The sequence below is a fragment of the Pholis gunnellus genome (assembly GCF_910591455.1).
Source record: "Pholis gunnellus genome assembly, chromosome: 11".
NCBI lineage: Eukaryota > Metazoa > Chordata > Actinopteri > Perciformes > Pholidae > Pholis > Pholis gunnellus.
Window position 1 is genome coordinate 20,190,646 of NC_136538.1, and position 18,122 is coordinate 20,208,767.

General features: G+C 43.0%; 1 protein-coding gene across 2 annotated transcripts in view; it reads left to right on the forward strand.

Annotated features, from left to right (window-relative positions):
* Nucleotides 1-558: 558 nt before the first annotated feature.
* Nucleotides 559-18,122, forward strand: part of LOC306703386 (spectrin beta chain, non-erythrocytic 1-like) — a gene marked incomplete at its 5' end in the record, with an annotated part of 65,772 nt that continues 48,208 nt past the window's right edge. Inside the window, one exon of one of the 2 annotated variants that reach the window (XM_079169346.1) lies at nucleotides 559-814. In XM_079169346.1, coding sequence (XP_079025472.1) covers nucleotides 649-814 — 166 coding nt within the window. Of the gene's footprint in view, nucleotides 815-9,548; nucleotides 9,784-18,122 lie in introns of those variants that run through there. The other variant, XM_079169345.1, reaches the window with a different exon arrangement.

The window sequence follows — 18,122 nt, forward strand, 5'->3', positions numbered from 1 at the left end:
CCGGAAGCACGAGGCCACATCACGTTCTCTCTGATCCAGCTTATGAACGCATTAAAAAAAAACTGAAGTCCACTGTCAGCATTATGGAGAGTGCTGTTCAGTACTTCCTGGTATTACATGGACAGAAGTATTGATTTAAAACGGACACAAATGCTTCAGGTGTAGACGGACCACAAGAGGGAATACGTGAAGGCGGTTTAAGGTGAAACGCAACGTGAAGTTGCTTTTTGATCAGAAAGGAGCATTATAAAAGGGTTGATGACTTATAACCAATATTAGCAAAAGAAAACATCAAACAAGTCAGTGTTTTGTGCTGAAAATGTAAAGCTTTGTGTTCTGTGTTTAGAAGACTCTTCTTAACACAGCTATTAATAATGTATTAATTCATACTCGGCATTTGTATGAAATCATACATCATGTGGGACCTACAGTCAACTTCCACTAACTCCGCCTCTTTTTGTGTCTCTGTTTTGATCTCTGCAGGTTTTGAACGAGCTTCTCAGGCCCACCAGAGCCGGTCTGAGAGTGTGTGTGTGTGCGCGTGAGGGCGTGTGTGTGTGAGGGTCCCGTCGCTAAAGGCATCAGGCGGCAGGTGGAAGGACTTGGAGGTGGCAACGGCGGTGGGGGCGGAGTCACGGCCAGGTCAAGATGACGTCTGTAGCGGCGGAGTTCGACCACATGGAGATCCAGCAGCAGCAGCAGCAGCAGCAGTTCAGCACCGATGGCGTCAACAACCGCTGGGACGCCGACGACTGGGACAACGAGAATAGCTCGGCTCGCCTGTTCGAGCGCTCACGCATCAAAGCCCTGGCAGGTAGGAGGAACCGACGGATGAGCGGATGAATGTTTGGTGGAGTTTCAGTCCTGGTCTTTAACAGCTTGCAGGGATTCTTCAGAGCTTCAGAAAGGCCGAACTGATTGAGTTTGTCGTCCCAGCTGAAATGACTTTGATTACGTGATTTGATTATTTATTTGACACAAATGTTAAAAGGTATCCATAGCTCAGCAGAAAGCAGTAAGTCCTTAAAGACCAACATGTAAAGTTTAGGTTTATTCTCAGTTAGCTCGAACAAAACCAAAACTTTTAATGACAAACCTCCAAACATAAAGTTGTTTGTAGATGATACCTTTCTTTACCTAGCACCTGGCAAATGTGTGTGTGTGTGCATATATACATATGAGATTTTGTCTGTTTCCTCAGCTTTAAGCAGAAGCTGTGCTCACGTTTCCTTTATTTTGAGTTCAAAGAACCAAAATAGCTGGATGCGAGTTAACCGGATCATGTAAACCTGGATTAGTTGAACCACGTTGGAAGAACAGAACTCAATGGTACATCTGATCGGGGCTGTTGTTGTCCGTTGAGAACTCTTATCTTTTATTCTTGGCTTCGTCCTGTGTGTGTTTAAGCTGCTCAGCGGGAGTCTCTGTGGTTTCATAAGTTTTCAGGGTTTGTGTCAACACGGAGAACAATGAACCTTCTCACAACACAAACATGAAAATCAGCAGTATGGTGGAGAATGAAAACGGTAACTTTCCTTTTGTGGTGGTGAGATTATATTTTTGAGCCCACGTAGTGCGATGTAGAACAGTCAGTGGCTCGACTCACACCGATGTTGCAGGAACTCGCACTGCTGGCTCTCTGCTTCATCACTCCGCAGGACCTCCGCCGCCAACACACCTGTTAATAATTAGGAGTTAACGAGGGCTAACGAGGCTCATTAACGAGTCTGACACATCTGGCCTTTTTTTTTTACACTTGCCAGTTCAACTGTCTCGTACGCAGAGGAAGTCCAGATGCGATTTTAATACACTTTCATTCACACTCGGTCCCATACCTCTGTTAGTGAGATCACAAATGTGATTACAGATACGTTACATAACTAAAACGTATCCTAGTCACGTTAGGAGTCAAGTTCACCACGATCTTTTCCTAAACTGAACTATGTTTTGTTGCCTGAACCAGACTTCCTGTGAAGACGGGAGTTTATTTTGAAAAGACACATTATGCATTTAACGTGTGGAAACTGATTCTAGAGGGGAACCTAGAGCGTCACAGTCTGAAGCTCAGGAGCGTCGGTATTTGACGAGTTTTCGGGTGAGAAAGTGTCTTTCAGGTGTCAAACAAGAGACATGAAGTTGGCTTGGGTCTTCAGGAGTTATAGCATTTCTTTATCGACATATAAACTGCACAAACACTGCACTGTTACACGTTCACAGCGATGACATTACCGATGACTTCATCCTCACCACATGCCTTCCTTCTCTCTTGACCGCACACAGACACTCCCTAATGTTGCGTATACGCATGCATAGGTGCACCGAGGTGTTCTTTAAAGGAGCGAGCTGGGCCGGCGGGCTGACAATAGGCTGGCGGGAACCCTGTCTTTAATTAGGCCAATATTCTCATTTCAACAAGGTGGACCTTACAAGATGCATGATGAGTTATTATTGTTGCTCACATGCTTTAGTGATGTGTGTGTGTGTGTGTGTGTGTGTGTGTGTGCTAGTTAACTCTTACTCTCTCCGCCCGCTGTTTTTATCCTGATGGCCGACTGCTTCAGGAGTGTCCCACTACACTAAATAATTCACACCGGTGTTAAATATGCAGGAGAGTGCTGATGGTGTGTGTGTGCTTTTAAAGGTACGGGGGCGGAGCTTTTGTTTCTTAATGGCTGCTGAGAGAAGTTATCAATGTGTTAAAATACTTCATAAAGTGCTTCGTCCAAATTATATATAATAAACTTTATTTATGTGAAAATAAAATGCCAATAAATTTTTTTTAATTAAGAGTATGGAAGTGTTTGTTAAGCTGTCACTGCACACACAAAATAATGTTAGTGGGGGTCATTGTGTAGCTACATTTAACATACCAAAGATAGAAATGAGAAATTATTATTAATATAGAGTATACGATTTAACATCAATATATAACTAATGGCAGTGTCCACTTTATTAGGTACAGTCTAATGCAATCCAATACAACTGCTCTACCATAAAGCCTTTTATTATTCCTATAATGTTCAGGTTTTGTTGACTTCCTTTGAGGTATTAATAAATAAAATCACATGTTTTATCATTCAAGTCCTAGTTTCTTTGGAAACGCCTCTCAATAGAGCGCTGCAGGGATGACGCATGTTAAGAGGCCAACCCGGAAGTTAGCCCCACACTGGCTCCCTCAACAAAACGCCAACGGGATGTGATGTGTTTTCTAAACGTAGTCTGAATGTCCGGTTTGTGCCTTTCTTCTCCTCCTCGTCCCGTTTAAAGCCTCTTCCTGTTGGTGCTGAGATCAGCAGACTGGAGGATGTGTGGGGCGATGACATTGAATTAGTCCTGTATTTGATACAGGCTGAGTGTGTGTGTGTGTGTGTGTGTGTGTCCTTGTCCTTCCTTCCTTTGATTACATGTAGTGTCTTTGTTTCTGCTGTTAGAGCGGAATACCAGATTACCAAACTGGTATATTAGCAGTATTTAGTTCAAATAGTTGTACCAGATGCCGCAGCAACAGTAATGTAATGGAGTTTAAATACCTAAAAGCAGGACTTTTATTAGCCGTAGTTCTTGTTGGTTAGTAGTAAAAGGAAAATCTGAAGTAGTTTCATTAGTATTTGTAGTAGTAATAGCAGTAGTAATGACATTAGTACCTGTAGTATATTGTTTGTTGTAACCCTTTAGTGTCTTTGGAGGAACACAGAATAATGAAATAGTCAAATTTCCAAAAATTATGAATCCTTTAGACTGAAAACAGGAAGTTTGGACAGATTATTTAATTAGCGATGAAATGTCGAACTTGATCTGCTTCCAGCTCCTCCAACGTGAGGATGAGCTGCTCTTCTTCCTCCATCGCTGTGATCTGAATTTCCTTGCAGCTCTGACACTGAAGTGATCGGAGTGTGTTTTAGTCATTCAAACCTTCAGCAGCAACGTCTGAAAACTGATGCTGAGCCCTCTCTCTCTGTGTGTGTGTGTGTGTGTGTGTGTGTGTGTGTGTGTGTGTGTGTGTGTGTGTGTGTGTGTGTGTGTGTGTGTGTGTGTGACGCCTCCATATGATATCCTTGGAAACACAAAACCGCCGGTCACCATGGAAATGCAGGCATATCTACTTACAGTAAAGGCAGAGACAGAAGGAGTGAGTGTTTGTTCAGTGTGGGTGGGTTTCTAAGTCTGTCTGTCTGTGTGTGTGTGTGTGTTTGGTATATTGACTTTATGACAAATGGAACTGCAGTAGCTCATACAGTAGATATCTTAAGATATTGTCTGTATGCTCATTTGTTCTGTGTTCTTTTTGTGTGAAGTTAGATTCGTTTAGTCTTAATTCTACTCGGCATCTCACTTAAACACGCCTGTCACAATAACTCATTTTATACCACAGATGTAATGATAATAGCATAATAATGCAAGTGCAGCCTTTCAAGTAGCAATTAACTATGAGTTCTTAAAGATATTCAGACATTGGAATGAAACATTTACCGTAAAACACATTTATCTTTGAGTAAAACTAATTAAATGTATATTGACATGTTAGGACCGTGGCCTGTGGCCCTGAAGTATTTCTGGTGGCTCAGAATAACTTCTGTTGAAGGAGAGGACGCTCTTGTCTCTCAGGAGGACTATCGAACCTCAATACATGCTCGATACCGACCGAGCTTTTCGTTTTTTTTGTAGCAAGTAGAGCTGAAACTACCGATAACTACAGATTGTACGTACTTGTATAAGTAAGCATGCTCTGGGAGTTTGCATGCCGAGGTTAGAGAGTCAGCTGTTAAAGGTGTAGTTCAGCGTTTTGGGAAATGTGCTTATTTTACCGTTTTCCTGAGATCGATATCGCTCTCATGCTCAGAAATAGTTCCAGTTCGTGTAACTTTAACTAAAACCACAAACGGCCATTTTTGCATTTCTGGTAATATTCTTGTAAAATACATACAATACACAGTCCAGCTGTTGTAATCTCTGTAGTTGAGACAAAACGTGTCATCTTATTCTGTGGAAACTTGTAATTTCCATTACAAGACTAAATTGATTGCTGTTTGGAATTAATTAATTAATTAAATACAATAATTACCCTTTGTAGGTAATTTCCATAGAAATGAATTGAAACCAACGCTTTTGATGGAAGTGATCTGATCAAAGTAAAATCTGATCCAAAGCTCTGAGTTAAAGGCAGTTTATTAGGTCACTGTTTAGTTGTAGTTGGTAGGACGTAAATGGAACGTTAACACATACGTGATGCTGGTGAGTGTTTATAAATGGAGTGTATTGATCCGTTGAAGCAGAGGACTCATTCAGCCGCTCAATAATTAGAACCAGGAACAGTCCAGGATCCCCACAGAGAGCGACACACACACACACACACAGTGTATGTGTCTCACTTCCTGTTCAGAGGACCAGATGGTGGAATGCTGGGAATGTTGGTGTGTCTGGTTTTTTTCCTTCATGTGTTGGTGAATGTGTGTAAAAATTATCAGAGAAAGTGAAAGTAAAGGAGCTCAAAACTTCTCTTCGTACGGGAATATTAAACATTAATGAGCAGCCACGAAAAATAAAAGAAACATTACAAAAACAATATAATAAAAACACAGCTGATCACTTCTTACAGTGGGCAGGCAAACGCCGCTCATCACCAGACTCTCCTCCAACATGGCCGCCGTTGGCCCTGTTCTTGTTTGCTGGTGCTCTGACCTCACAGGAATGTCTTTGTGTGGTCAGGAGGGTGAGGCGGCGTGCCGGTGCGAAATTCCCCACTGCAGCGACACAAGTTTGAACCCTGAACGCACCGCCACCAGCAGCTCTGGACTTCAGTTTGCTGTAACGTCTCACCACCGAATGGCTTAAAGTAGGAGTTATGCATTTTAGTGGCAGCATTGTTGAAGGAAGCGCTTGGTCCCCCGGGGCGTCCTCTGTGAGCATTTGCGGTCTGACTCTGCTCCTGCTGGATGAATGGTGCGTTTGGTTCGTTGGCGGGGGCCGCCCTGAGGGGCCGAGCCACGAGGAAGCCAGATGACGGGAGGAAACGCAGCGTGACGCTCAGCATGCGGGCGGAGGACACAACGTGTTGTCATGTACAGATTACCAACAGAACATAGAGAACGGCTCTGACTGTTTCAGCTGCAGAAATATTTGGTCCATCTGTTGTCCGTTTGCCCCGACCTCTGACTTTTGACTTCTGCACTGATGTCTGTTTGTAATGCTGATCTGAGAGCTGAAGCTGGTTCTACGTTTCATGTTTAACAGACCAGGATGCCGTTTACATGTCCGTTGGTAACCTCAGCCTGACCTGAAGTTCCCTCAAGTGCTGCTGTTTATATAAGATTGAATCAGTCTTAAGATATTTTGTGGAGCAGGAAATGTCCACAAAAAAACAAAAGTATAGTGAGAGAAACACAAATCAACCTTTTCAGAAAATATTTGCAGCAAAAAAATAAGTGAAACATGTGAGCACACAATTTAAAAACAAGAACAAGCGCCACATAAGATATAAATAACATAATTGCCACATTATAGAAATGAATATTTCAGTAAAACACTTGATATGAAACTCAAGGTTCACTTACTCGCTTATTCTGTAACTTTCAACCACGTCCCACGGCCTTCCTCCTCAAACTTGCTCAGGTTTGATATTTAGGTCATGTGATGACACCCGAGCAACGTTTATCTACCAAAGAAGCCGGGGGATGTGGTTGAAAGCCTGTAAAACGCTAGTGAGTGGACATTGAGTTTATGATTTATTTGTCATAGATACTGTTTATCCCTGAGGCCAAGATGTAACTCCACACTCCAAGTTAACCAGCATCTCCTCAAATGTTCAGCTTTTTAAAAGTGAGATGAGAGTTTCTTCTCTTTACTGTTTCCGACCCGTTGAATGTTGTGTGACAAGAACAGAATAAAAGTCTTAAAAATGAGTCTCTTCATAAAAGCGAGTGAGAGGATGTCGCCCTCAGATGTGCAGCGTTTCTGCTGGTTGACTGTGTGACCTTTGCTCTACTTTTGTCTGTGAATGATCTACTTCAGTGAGTAAAAGTGAAACAAACTCTGTTTGGAGTTGGCGCTCTTTTCTTCAATCAGCAGGTCAAAGGTCTGTGATTCAGACAGTGAAGACCGCTGACTTTCATTCGGTGAACAAAAGCTTCATCTGTCTCATCTGGAAAAACCGTTGAGCTCCTCACCACCACTACCTGCTTGAAGTGTTTGTAAATGTGTCGCGCTCGTGAAAGCACGACTAAGATATAAAAAAACGGACGGTTGATCCGTCTTTTGTCTCGTCATTGGACGAAGATGATTCTGAATCATTCAAAGATTTTTCTTTTTTGCAGGAAATCATCTGCATGTGTTTCATTTCCTCAAGAATTTACTTGTTTCTTTCTGTCCTCTGCAGTTATTTCAGGGTCACGTGAATATTTGTTCCATGTATTGTCTTTGTGTCGTGACCTCTGAACTCTCCCCTCCTTGCTTGTTGCTTGTGCGTCCCGTCGGTTCACACAGGAAGTGAAGCTGATTCTCCTCTGCTCAGGTTTCTCCGTAATGCCCTCACTCTTCCTGCGACTCCGCCTTCATCCCAAAGTGTGTGTGTGTGTGTGTGTGTGTGTGTGTGTGTGTGTGTGTGTGTGTGTGTGTGTGTGTGTGTGTGTGTGTGTGTGTGTGTGTGTGTGTGTGTGTGTGTGTGTGGACGATGGACAGCAGTATCAAACAGGAAGTGCTTGCGGGGCTCAGACAGGAAGAACATGGCTCTAATATTAGGGCTCAGATATTCTCAGGATGTTTGGACGTCTGTGTGTGTGTGAGCGATAAAGACACTCACACACTCCAGCCTGTTTGCCGTTCCTTGGTAAAACTCATCCTCTCTGCACACACAGTTTTACTTATTGACTTTATTGGCTTAACGAAGCAGTATTACCACAGTGAATTGAAGAATTGTCACATGATGTCGTGTGTGTGTGGGGTTTCTCTGTGAATTGTCTCTCAGTCTGTTTTCCACCCAAGAGGCTACATTTTTCTCACTCATGCATCTCGAAGTTATTCACATATACGACGACAGGATTTGTTGTTTGACGGGCCTGTAGATAACTTCGGCACACTGACATCACACGTAGTTATGTTTTTAACATGTGTATGTACAGTAAAATAAGCAGGTTTATAGAAACGGCTTTAATGGTAAATCAAACCTGATCCTCTTTGTATTGATGCCTTATTTATTTGGGTTTTTGTAGTTTTGCGGCAGTTTCCAGTCACGTTGAAACAATTTCTTCTTAAGAAATATGATTTTTCAGATTTGAGAACCTTTCACAAACCCAGAAGCTGAACAACATACTTTGTGTTAAAACTGTTTTCGATGCCTGTAAATGTATAATATAAGTTAGCTTTCTCTTGCTTTAAAGTAGCAGAGAGAAAGTTTCCCGTCATTTACTTTATTTAAAATGTGTAGAACAACAGAAACAGAAATGCTTCTTAACAGGAATATTACTTTTCTCTCTTTGTCTAATTTAATCTTCAGTATGAACAGAAACTCTCTCTCTCTCTCTCGTTCTTTCTCTGTTTGTCTTTCTCTCTCACCCTCCTCCCACTCTGCCCCTTATGCTAACTAGTCGATTACATCACTGGCAAAAGCGAGGGCTGCGATTGGCCGCTCGGAGGAGTGGCTGCCCCTGCTGGCGGCCCCTCCCCCCTCGACTCTCCCTCTGTCTCAAAGGTGTTTTCAGTGTCTGAGAGCCGCCGCTGCTGCTGCTGCTGCACGCAGGAGGACAAACCCATGCTTTCATTCTCCACCTCCCTCCATCTCTCCCCTCTGCTTCCTCTCACTGCAGCGCTGTCTGCTCCACCTCCTCATTGTGCTGGGTCTGCAGACGGGAGCGCGCGCGTGTGTGAGAGTGTTTGACTGAACGGAGGATGGGTGGATTCCTGAAAGAAGGGAAGGTGTGATATCTGAAGACGGTGACAGATGGATGGATGGGGAGAAAACAGAAGCATGGTGCTGCCACCGCGGTGCGTCTGCTGAGCCAGCGATCTCTGCTGCCACACTGGTGAAACCTTGAAAGAGAGAGAGAGAGGGACTCTGCAGTTGGTCTCCTATGTCGCTTGTCCTATGTCGCTCAGTCCTGCTGTCTTGGAAGCGTTTAGGGAGAGAAGAATAGGAAGTCTTCCTGTCTCTGTTGAGACTACAGCCAAATCTGGAATTATTTTTGACAATATTACAAGCTGTTGTGTGGCTGAAGCTCAGGTCTGAACTATTTGAGATTACTTTATTCACTTACAAGCTCATTTATTCATGTGGAAACTTGTTGTGCACTCTTTAAACCGGACTCAACTCAACTGAAGCTTTACCCTGCTGTAGAGTTTATTGTCCCGGACACAACTTAATCTTGTTGAAACTCAAGCTCTTCACACTGCGACAAAGCTCAAACTCTTGATATCCTCACTTGAAGACAACTCGGTTCATCTGGAAACTCTTTCAACTACTTGGAAACTCTGATATTTCTCTGCTGAGTTTCTCCTCGATGCCTTTGTGGACTCGGTTCTTTTAAATCTTCCACCGTTCTCTCTCTGGAGTTTTCCTCATGGAGTTTCAGAGCGCCACCAGCGGTCTCCCCGGCCCCCTCTCCCCGACTCTGGACTACGGCGGCCCCTTGTCCCCGTTGTCGGGTGGCCCCGGCCCATCTCATGCCACCAGCCCGGGCCGGGACAGGAGCCCCAGCCACAGCCCCGTCAGGGGGCTCAGCCCCGGCCCCGGATTCACCGGCCAGGCTGCCTTCAACTACAACCAGCTGGAGGGGAGGTTTAAGCAGCTTCAAGGTAAGAAGGGCTCTCAACTTGGAATTCTGTCAAAAATGTCCCGAGAAGGATCGTGTGATGGTAAAGCTCAGTGAATTTGCGACATATCTTTGGATTTTCACACTTGGAAGCACTTAGTTGCCGGTCTCATCCCGACACAGTGACTTCAGTGAAACCGTAGAAACAGCTTGAATTCCTCGAAAAGAAAAGACTTCTGGAGGTTCAGAGTCAACGTGCCAGATGAGAGCAACCGCAGCTTTTTAAGGATGTTTTACAAAGTAATCCATGAAATTTTAAAAGGTGCAAATACGGCAAAACTGGAAGTTAACTTCATGAGAAACATAAAAGTTTCAGACAATTCACACAGATGATAAGGAGTCTGAGTACACTTAAGATTATATCGACTCTTGATGTCGTTAACAATCACAAACGTAACAAAGGAAAACTAAAAAACACAAGCACTAGCTGAAATGTGATCGTCACAAGTTCATTATGTTAACTCATTGCGGTGCAATAATTTGTGTGGATGGATCTCATCTCAGCAAACTCTCACTGCATCCGAGCCCCACCCTGCCTCTCATTCACACAGTCCTACTGATAATGCTGATCAGCATCGGGGCTGCTGGGTATTTAGTGCCTTGCTGAAGGGGCAAGGGGCCATTGAAAGACAACAGTCAGCTCTCACACCCAGATTCTTTCAGATGGTTGTGATGTGACCAGCGTGCCTCCAGCCAGTAATATTCTCTTGTCAGTCGTATAATCAGTCAGCTGGGTGTCGGCTGTGAAATGTCCAAGTACTTTAGTCATGTGTCATATTTTATTAACGTGGAATGCGTTATTCATTTCTGGACAATGATTCACTAACATGCTTATCTGACTGCATTCATTAAACAAGTACAAAATCATTCACACAACCGCCAACAAGTTTATGTACAATATCCTTAAATCAAGACTTCATCCCAGGCCTCCCTGCGACCTGTACAGTATCTTTATCTTCAGACTCCTGAGCCCAGGTTTTATGAGCATGAGGACTTCCAGTCGCACTGGAAACACATACAATATGGTAATCCTTCAGCGCAGGGATCGGATACTGCTCCCTGTTGCTGCTGGCTGGCTTTAGGAATAAATAAAGACGCTGGTTTACACAAGTGCACATTTCTTTTTATTTAGGTCAATATCCTCTGGACCTTGCACCTAATCCAAGATTGTCTCGTGTTTACTCTTCAACTTTCATTGAAGTGTGCAAACTACTTCCTCATCTAATTCATGCAAACACAACTTGTAATGTAAAGCACCCTGATAAGAGCGTCCACGAAGTGACGGCTTCAAACTGAAGTTGATCTCTTTTCTTTCCCTTTTGTGCAACTAATATTAATTCAGTAGAAACACAATAACCTTCAGAACAAAGAAGTATTCTACACCTCACATCCAACAAGAAGCTATCAAAAGCTCATCAATGGATGTTCTCATCAATAAAAGGTTTTTAATACCAGAACAGTTTCTGTGGAGAAGCACTTGAGTGTAGAACTATCGGCAGTCTGAATTTAGCTGAAGGCTAATGGAGCCGGTTTACTGATCGCAGCCTCATCATCACGCTGAAGCCCAGAAGCCTTCAGTGTCCCTGAGGTCCCTCGTATCTAAAAGTAGCCTGCTGGCTGGAGGCCAGGTGGAGGTGGTTTCTGCAGGAGGTTTGTGGGGCTGCAAGAGAAGCTGAGCCAGCGTGTCTGTGTCCCCTGAAGATCTTCCTGCTCGTGAAGGCCTCTGGTGTTCTGAAACAGGAAACCATAGGAACCAATTTGCACCTCGAGGTCCTTCAGTTGAACAGATCTTTCTGAGCTCGAACGGCACGTTGTCAGATGTTCATAGAAGCATTGCACAGTGTCATCGAAGGTCTCAACAAAGTTTTTACTTTGGGTTTGTGTGTTTGAAGAAGGGCAGATTATTGTGTTATCTGTTCAGGATCATAAAGGTTTAGTGCTGAGATGTGGGTGGATTTAGTTGTTGTTGTGGTAAAAAGCCGGACTTGAGGAGGGAGTGAGGAGGACCTTCAAGTTTTCTTCTTCTTCCACATTATAATGCACTTCTGTCCATCAAAAATATGTCCTCATGTAGCTTCAGGTCAAAGCTTGCACACATTTTGGCATAAATGTGATATATTGAGCATGAAGAGGGACTTTTTATGGGTTTTTTGACACCTTTTGTCTGCTGTAGAAAACATGTCACTACTATTGTCCCGTATGAATCCAAACTGACAACAGCTGTCATTCTCTGTGAAGGAGGAAAAAACAAACGTTCGATAAAAACTGTTGGACAAAAATCAATTCACATGAAAAACGCAGTTTTTGTCCTCTACGAGTCTGAATCAATTCACAGAATCCAATAATCAATTTGTCTGTGTTTTGATCAAATTATGTCTGCAAAACTAAGTTACAAGGACACAGTGCAGCGCCCGGTCGGTGTACAGCTCACACACGTTTATGTTATCTAGAGTTAATCTTTAATGAAGGCAGTGTTTAGGCACTTTGTGGATTTATTATCCTTATAATCATCTTTGCAAGGTGAAGGTGAAGGTAAAGTATTTTATACCGCTAATGCCGAGACAAACGTTGGTAAACGAAGTGGAGCACTAGAACAACAGCCAGAGACTTTGGATAGACTTCTACTTTTTAGGGGATTTAGAGTTTCATGAAGTTATCAGACGTCTTCTAGCTTTCTGAAGAGGCTCTTCAGCTTCAGTAGGTGTATTGTTTTGAATAATATATATTATTGTTAAAGCACTTTGGAGGTCCAGGACCATATTATATATTAACTTAGTGAAACATTGTGTGCAATAGTCCACCTTCTCTTCCCCTTTCTCTGTTACTCTCTACCACTCGTATAGCGAGCAGCTCAGTGCTCGTGTCTGTAATTTATGTTTAAACGTCAAATTTTATGCTCTGTATGTTGTACAGGGAAAGACGAGAAACCCGCCCCGGTCTCTGTGAAACCCTGATTGTCCCTTGAAACTCTTTAACGTCTCTGGTTAGATAGACCTCAGACAGATAACAGGACTGGGAGTTGGGTTTTTTTATGAGAGGATATAAATTCATGGTTTGTCCCGTCTGTGGTTCAGAGCAGCGGCTCGTATCCTAAAAGGCTGCTGGTTTAAATCCCAGCGGGGTGATGAATATGGGAGCAGTGGGGGATTATTGCACTGCAAAGATCTCCAGATGTGACAGTGAGGAGACTAAAGGGAGCTGAGGATCAGCAGTTCCTCCTCGTTAGGCCGAGTATTGAGCGAACGTCCCCCGTTAGAAGTCACGCAATCATGGAGGGATAGAAGTCATCAAACTGCCGTCTGAACTGACTCATGGGAGGTTTTTATGCAGAGTCTGTTAGATGCTGACTGCGAGCTAAACGAGTCAGGAGAACAGTGACTGAGTGTTGGGAGCTACAGCGTCTCTGTAACCAACCTGTTGTCTGAAGTGTGACGTAGTTTTGGTTGTGTGTCATATTTGGTGATCAGAGCTCATTGCTGTTGTGTCTGGACTGAATATTAGAGGATATTTGATGGAAGAGTTTGAATTATAGATTGAAAACTCTTGTCTTATCTAAAAATATCAGTCTGCTTTTACAAATTTAATTCAATTAATAAACAAACATTTGACGGCAGCAGAAACGATAAAAACTATTTATTTCCCACCGGTAGCAGCTTCCAATCCTTTGTTTTTAAATTTGGGTTGGGCGTGGCTACACATTTGACAAACACATTTGAGTTATGGATGATGACAGAAAAGACTGTTAAACAGCAATAAATCATGAATTAATTTATAATTAAAACACTAGCTTTCATGTCAGCACACACACACACACACACACACACACACACACACACACACACACACACACACACACACACACACACACACACACACACACACACACACACACACACACACACACACACACACACACAGAGCCATGCTTACAAAATAACATCATCCCTCTCTGCTCCTCTGCTCCCATCATCCCCCTCTTTTCCTGTGTTGTCCCGAGTTAGCCAATCAGCGGACATCTTGGTGGTTTGGGAGCCCCTGAGCTGTGTGTGTGTGTGTGTGTGTGTGTGTGTGTGTGTGAGGATTAACAGAGGGGAGGGGGTTTATCTAAAATAGTCCAGAAGGCACAAAAAATGTCCAAACCACATCGTCATCCCAGGTTGTTTTTGTCTCTTTCTGTCTAAAAGGTGTTCATCTACTCCTTCATCCTGTGTCCTCCTTGCTCTTCTCCTCTTTCTTCTCCTCCTCCACCTCATCAATGTTTCATGAGCTTCTGCAGAGTGTCTGTCATTGCCCCCGATCACCCTCCTTTCTCCTCTTCCCTCCCTCCCTCCCTCCATCCTCTTAGTGGAATTAAACGGAAGCTTCAGCCGTCTCGTCCTGATAAAAGTCACACAAAGGCGGGATGAGAAACGCTTCACTCCTCCTCGACCAGGAGGAGTCAACGAGTCTCCACTCAGCAGCTTCTGACATAATCTGATTATGCACTCTTCACACAAATGACAAAAAAAACGAGCACTTCAGCGATGGTGTTGGTCTTTAAATGTAGTGAGCATTTAAAGGAACATACCAGCTTTTAAAAAATGTGTTTATGAATTCTAATCTATAAAACATAGACACACATTATAGACAAAGATGTAACAAATATACAGTATATGCACCTTGTGTGTAGATGCCTCACCCATCCCCTTAACCCAGTAAAATGTATTAGATACAGTTGAACAAATGTATTTAATGTCAATATCTTATTTCAGGAATATAATTGCTGCAGTTTTTCCATCTTATTATTAAATAAAGCATAATTTTTCTCAAATCAAGCATCATTTTCAAATGCATGCATTGATCCTCTTGTTCCAGACGGCCAATGGCTTCCATTAATTTCCGTACGATATAAAAATCATTAGCAGAATTGGAGCTTCTGCTGTTCAACCCTTGAAAGTGATCAATAAAGATAATGTAGAGGTCTGATCAATGTTAAGTGGTGATGCTGTTAAAAAGCAGATTGATCATAAAAGTCTACACTGCGTTACCTCATCACTTATTTGTTTATTTCAAATAACATATATATTAGCTTTCCAGAACTAAGTCAGACCTGTGATGTGAAAGTTATGCTGTCTTTGTCCTTGTTGTGAAATGAGTCCAACACGTCTCTTTTTGTCTCATGTTCTGCCGTCTTGATGAAATTCTTGGCTTTACCTCGATGGTAATTCCTAAAATGTTGACAACATGGAAACGATTCAGAAACCTTCACCTGAGGTGGAGTGAGCGGTATCAGTTACACACGGAGAGGGAGAGGGAGGGACAAAGGAGTGTTGTTGAGCGTCTGGGCCGAAGGTGACATGAGTAAGTGTTTGAGTGTGTGACAGTCTGAGGAAGGGCAGGGAAACCGTGTGTGTGTCTGTGTGTGTGATCACGTTGTCTTGTTCCACACGCAGATTTGCAGCATGAAAGGACTCTTTGATGGGAACGCTCGACTGAGCATGCTCACAACAGCAGAGAGGTGGGCGGGGCATATCTGAGCGCAGAGAGGGAAAACAATCATAAAGTAAAAATCTATAAATAAACTGAAAGTGTGTGTGTGTGTGTGTGTGTGTGTGTGTTTAGGTTATCAGCTGCACAGGATGAACGGTTATTTTCATAAAAAAAGGAGAAGTTCACTGAAACCACAAACCACTTGAGATCACATAAGTTTCTAACTCGTTTGGACGCTTTTAATCAGTTTCTCTCTGGTTTCGTCTCAACCGCCGTAAAGCCACACGATTCAGACCCAAACTATCACAATGATGCATGATGTGCAAATGTATTTACAAAGCTCTGGAAGATCGGGGACAAAATGACCTTAATTGTACATTTTTCCTCAGCCGACCAGTCGTTATGTATCTTTCATAGAAATGAACTGAAAGCAGAGGCTGCTGAATGGGTAGTTTTTAGTTATTCATTAAATGCAGCTGGTTTCCACCTTCTGAGCTCTCACCTCAACAGCTGGAGAGATGCTGGTAAAACTTTGGAAATATACAGTATGTCCCTGCTCGGGTGTTTTAACCTGTATTCAGTCTAAAACATTTATATGATCCTTTTAAAAACTGTTTTTCTGCAAGAGAATAGTTAGAAATGCTAATTATTTTACCATAATAGCCAAAATGTTCAGAAGCTTTAAACATGAACACTAATGCAAAAAAAAAAAAAAAATGCATTTACGATGAGTTTGGCAGATCGTGACAGGAAGCTCAGGTTTTAGATTCAGTCGGCTAATAGATTACTGGAGGAAAGTTATTACATCATGATGGATGTCTGTGGCACTCTGATGCTGTTCATTAGCGTTAGAGTGACACACACACACACACACACACACACACACACACACACACACACACACACACACACACACACACACACACACACACACACACACACACACACACACACACACACACAGGGAGTTTCTTTTCTCAGTGATGAGTAATCTCCGTCATCCAGCAGTGACTGATGAGGTTAACGTGACCACTGTAATGAAGAATAGTTGATCTATATGGACACCATTTTGTTTCCTGGCTGACAGTAGAGAGCTCTGTGAAGCGGCGCTGACAGTGATGCTGAAAAGCCTGTTTGTTTGTTTGTTTGTGAATGAGTAAAAATAAAAAGAAGCAGCATGAAGGGAAATAAAGAAGAGGAAGGAGGAAGAAGCAGGCATGGAGTCTTTATTAAACCGTCAGTGTGTGAAGAGAGCAGCAGGCCACAAACACTTCAGATTAAATGAACTAAAACTTCCCAGAAGCGTTGAATCGTGCGTTTCCTCCGCGATCCGAAAGGTTTGGCCTCAGCAGGAGTGACAACTGTGTGAACGGTTTAAGAAAGTATGCGTGTTGGTGTCAGAGATAAGAGATCTCATCGCTCGTCTCGATGTGTAATGACCTGCAGCAGGATTGTAAATGTGAAACGGGGCTCGGCTGCGTTTCCTTGAAGGATGTTTGAAAGTGTTAACGTGTTGCTGTGGCTGCTTGTTGGGCTTTTCTGTATCTTTTCCTCAAGGACGTCAACATGGACTGTAGAGCTCAGTGAGGTGCTGCTTTTTGTTTCCATACATCTGATTAGAAATCTGAAAAAGACTCTTTTATAACTTGAGAACTTGCCTGAGGAGCTTCTTGTTTTCTTCAGTTTCTTATACGATGAATTCACTTATAGTCTGTTCATTAATGGGTACAGTTTAAACTGGAGCTGCTAATAGCTTCTGCATACTTTTAATCCTAGTTTGATTGGTTTATTGGTGCAGTCAAACTGCCACAAAGTTGAACTCAGGCTAACCCCATTCAAAGTCCAAAACAAGGTTTGAGTGTTTCCAAGTGATGCAACTGCAACCTGAAAAAGTCCCGTGTGCGTGCTCGCTTGTGTGTGTGTGTGTGTGTGTGTGTCCACCGGAGGGTTTCTGAGGTTTACCGTGGTGTTAAGTTAATTAAGTAAAGAACCTCTGTGAACTAAGTACCAAGTAAAGTTGATTTCAGTTTCTCTCTCTCTGGCTCGTGAGAAGAGGCCGATTCCTGAAAACATGAACTCACAAACCGGCTCCGTCCCGTCAGTGTCTTCTGCTCAGTGACACGAACTGAAGATGAGCTGAAGGTGAAATCACATCACTAAGAACGGGAACTGCGCGTTTCTGCTCTCTTGTGTTCGTCTTGAATTACTGTTCCACACGTAAAATCTTGAATTCATATCAAATCGACTTCTCTGCAAAGATTTCTGGCTTCAAATTCCACATTTTTCTCAGTCATGCAGCAATACAAAGACCTGGTCACGATGGTACCTTATTCCAAAAAAAACACAATAATCTGAAAAGGAATATGATGTTTGCATGAGCCATATCAAATGGAGTCATTCTGAATATGAGTGCGCATGTAAATGTAGTCGTTGTTAGAGCGGCTCTGAGATGAACGTGTCATTTCAATGATCAGCATTCAGAGACCTGAAACACTTTAATTTGGGTTGATTGACTTCTAGTTTGGCGCCGAAGACTTGGACCCGACCCAAATAAACTCTACAACAGTCGAGGCTGAAAATGTCTCTGCGTTAACGGGACATATGGCTTCAGTCTGATAATCAGTCAGTGTGTTCAGCAGCGCTCAATAGTCCTCTGTTCCTAATGCTGGCTCACTCTCTGCTGCCATGGGGAAACACTGCACCACTGTGTGTGTGTGTCTGTGTGTGTCTGTGTGTCCCTTCATTTACACTCTGCTCTCATATTTCACACAATACCAGAGGTCAGTGTGATTGGCTGAGAGTCCAGCAGGCTCAGTATTGTGTCCTGTGATTGGTTGAAAGTGTCTGCCGGTC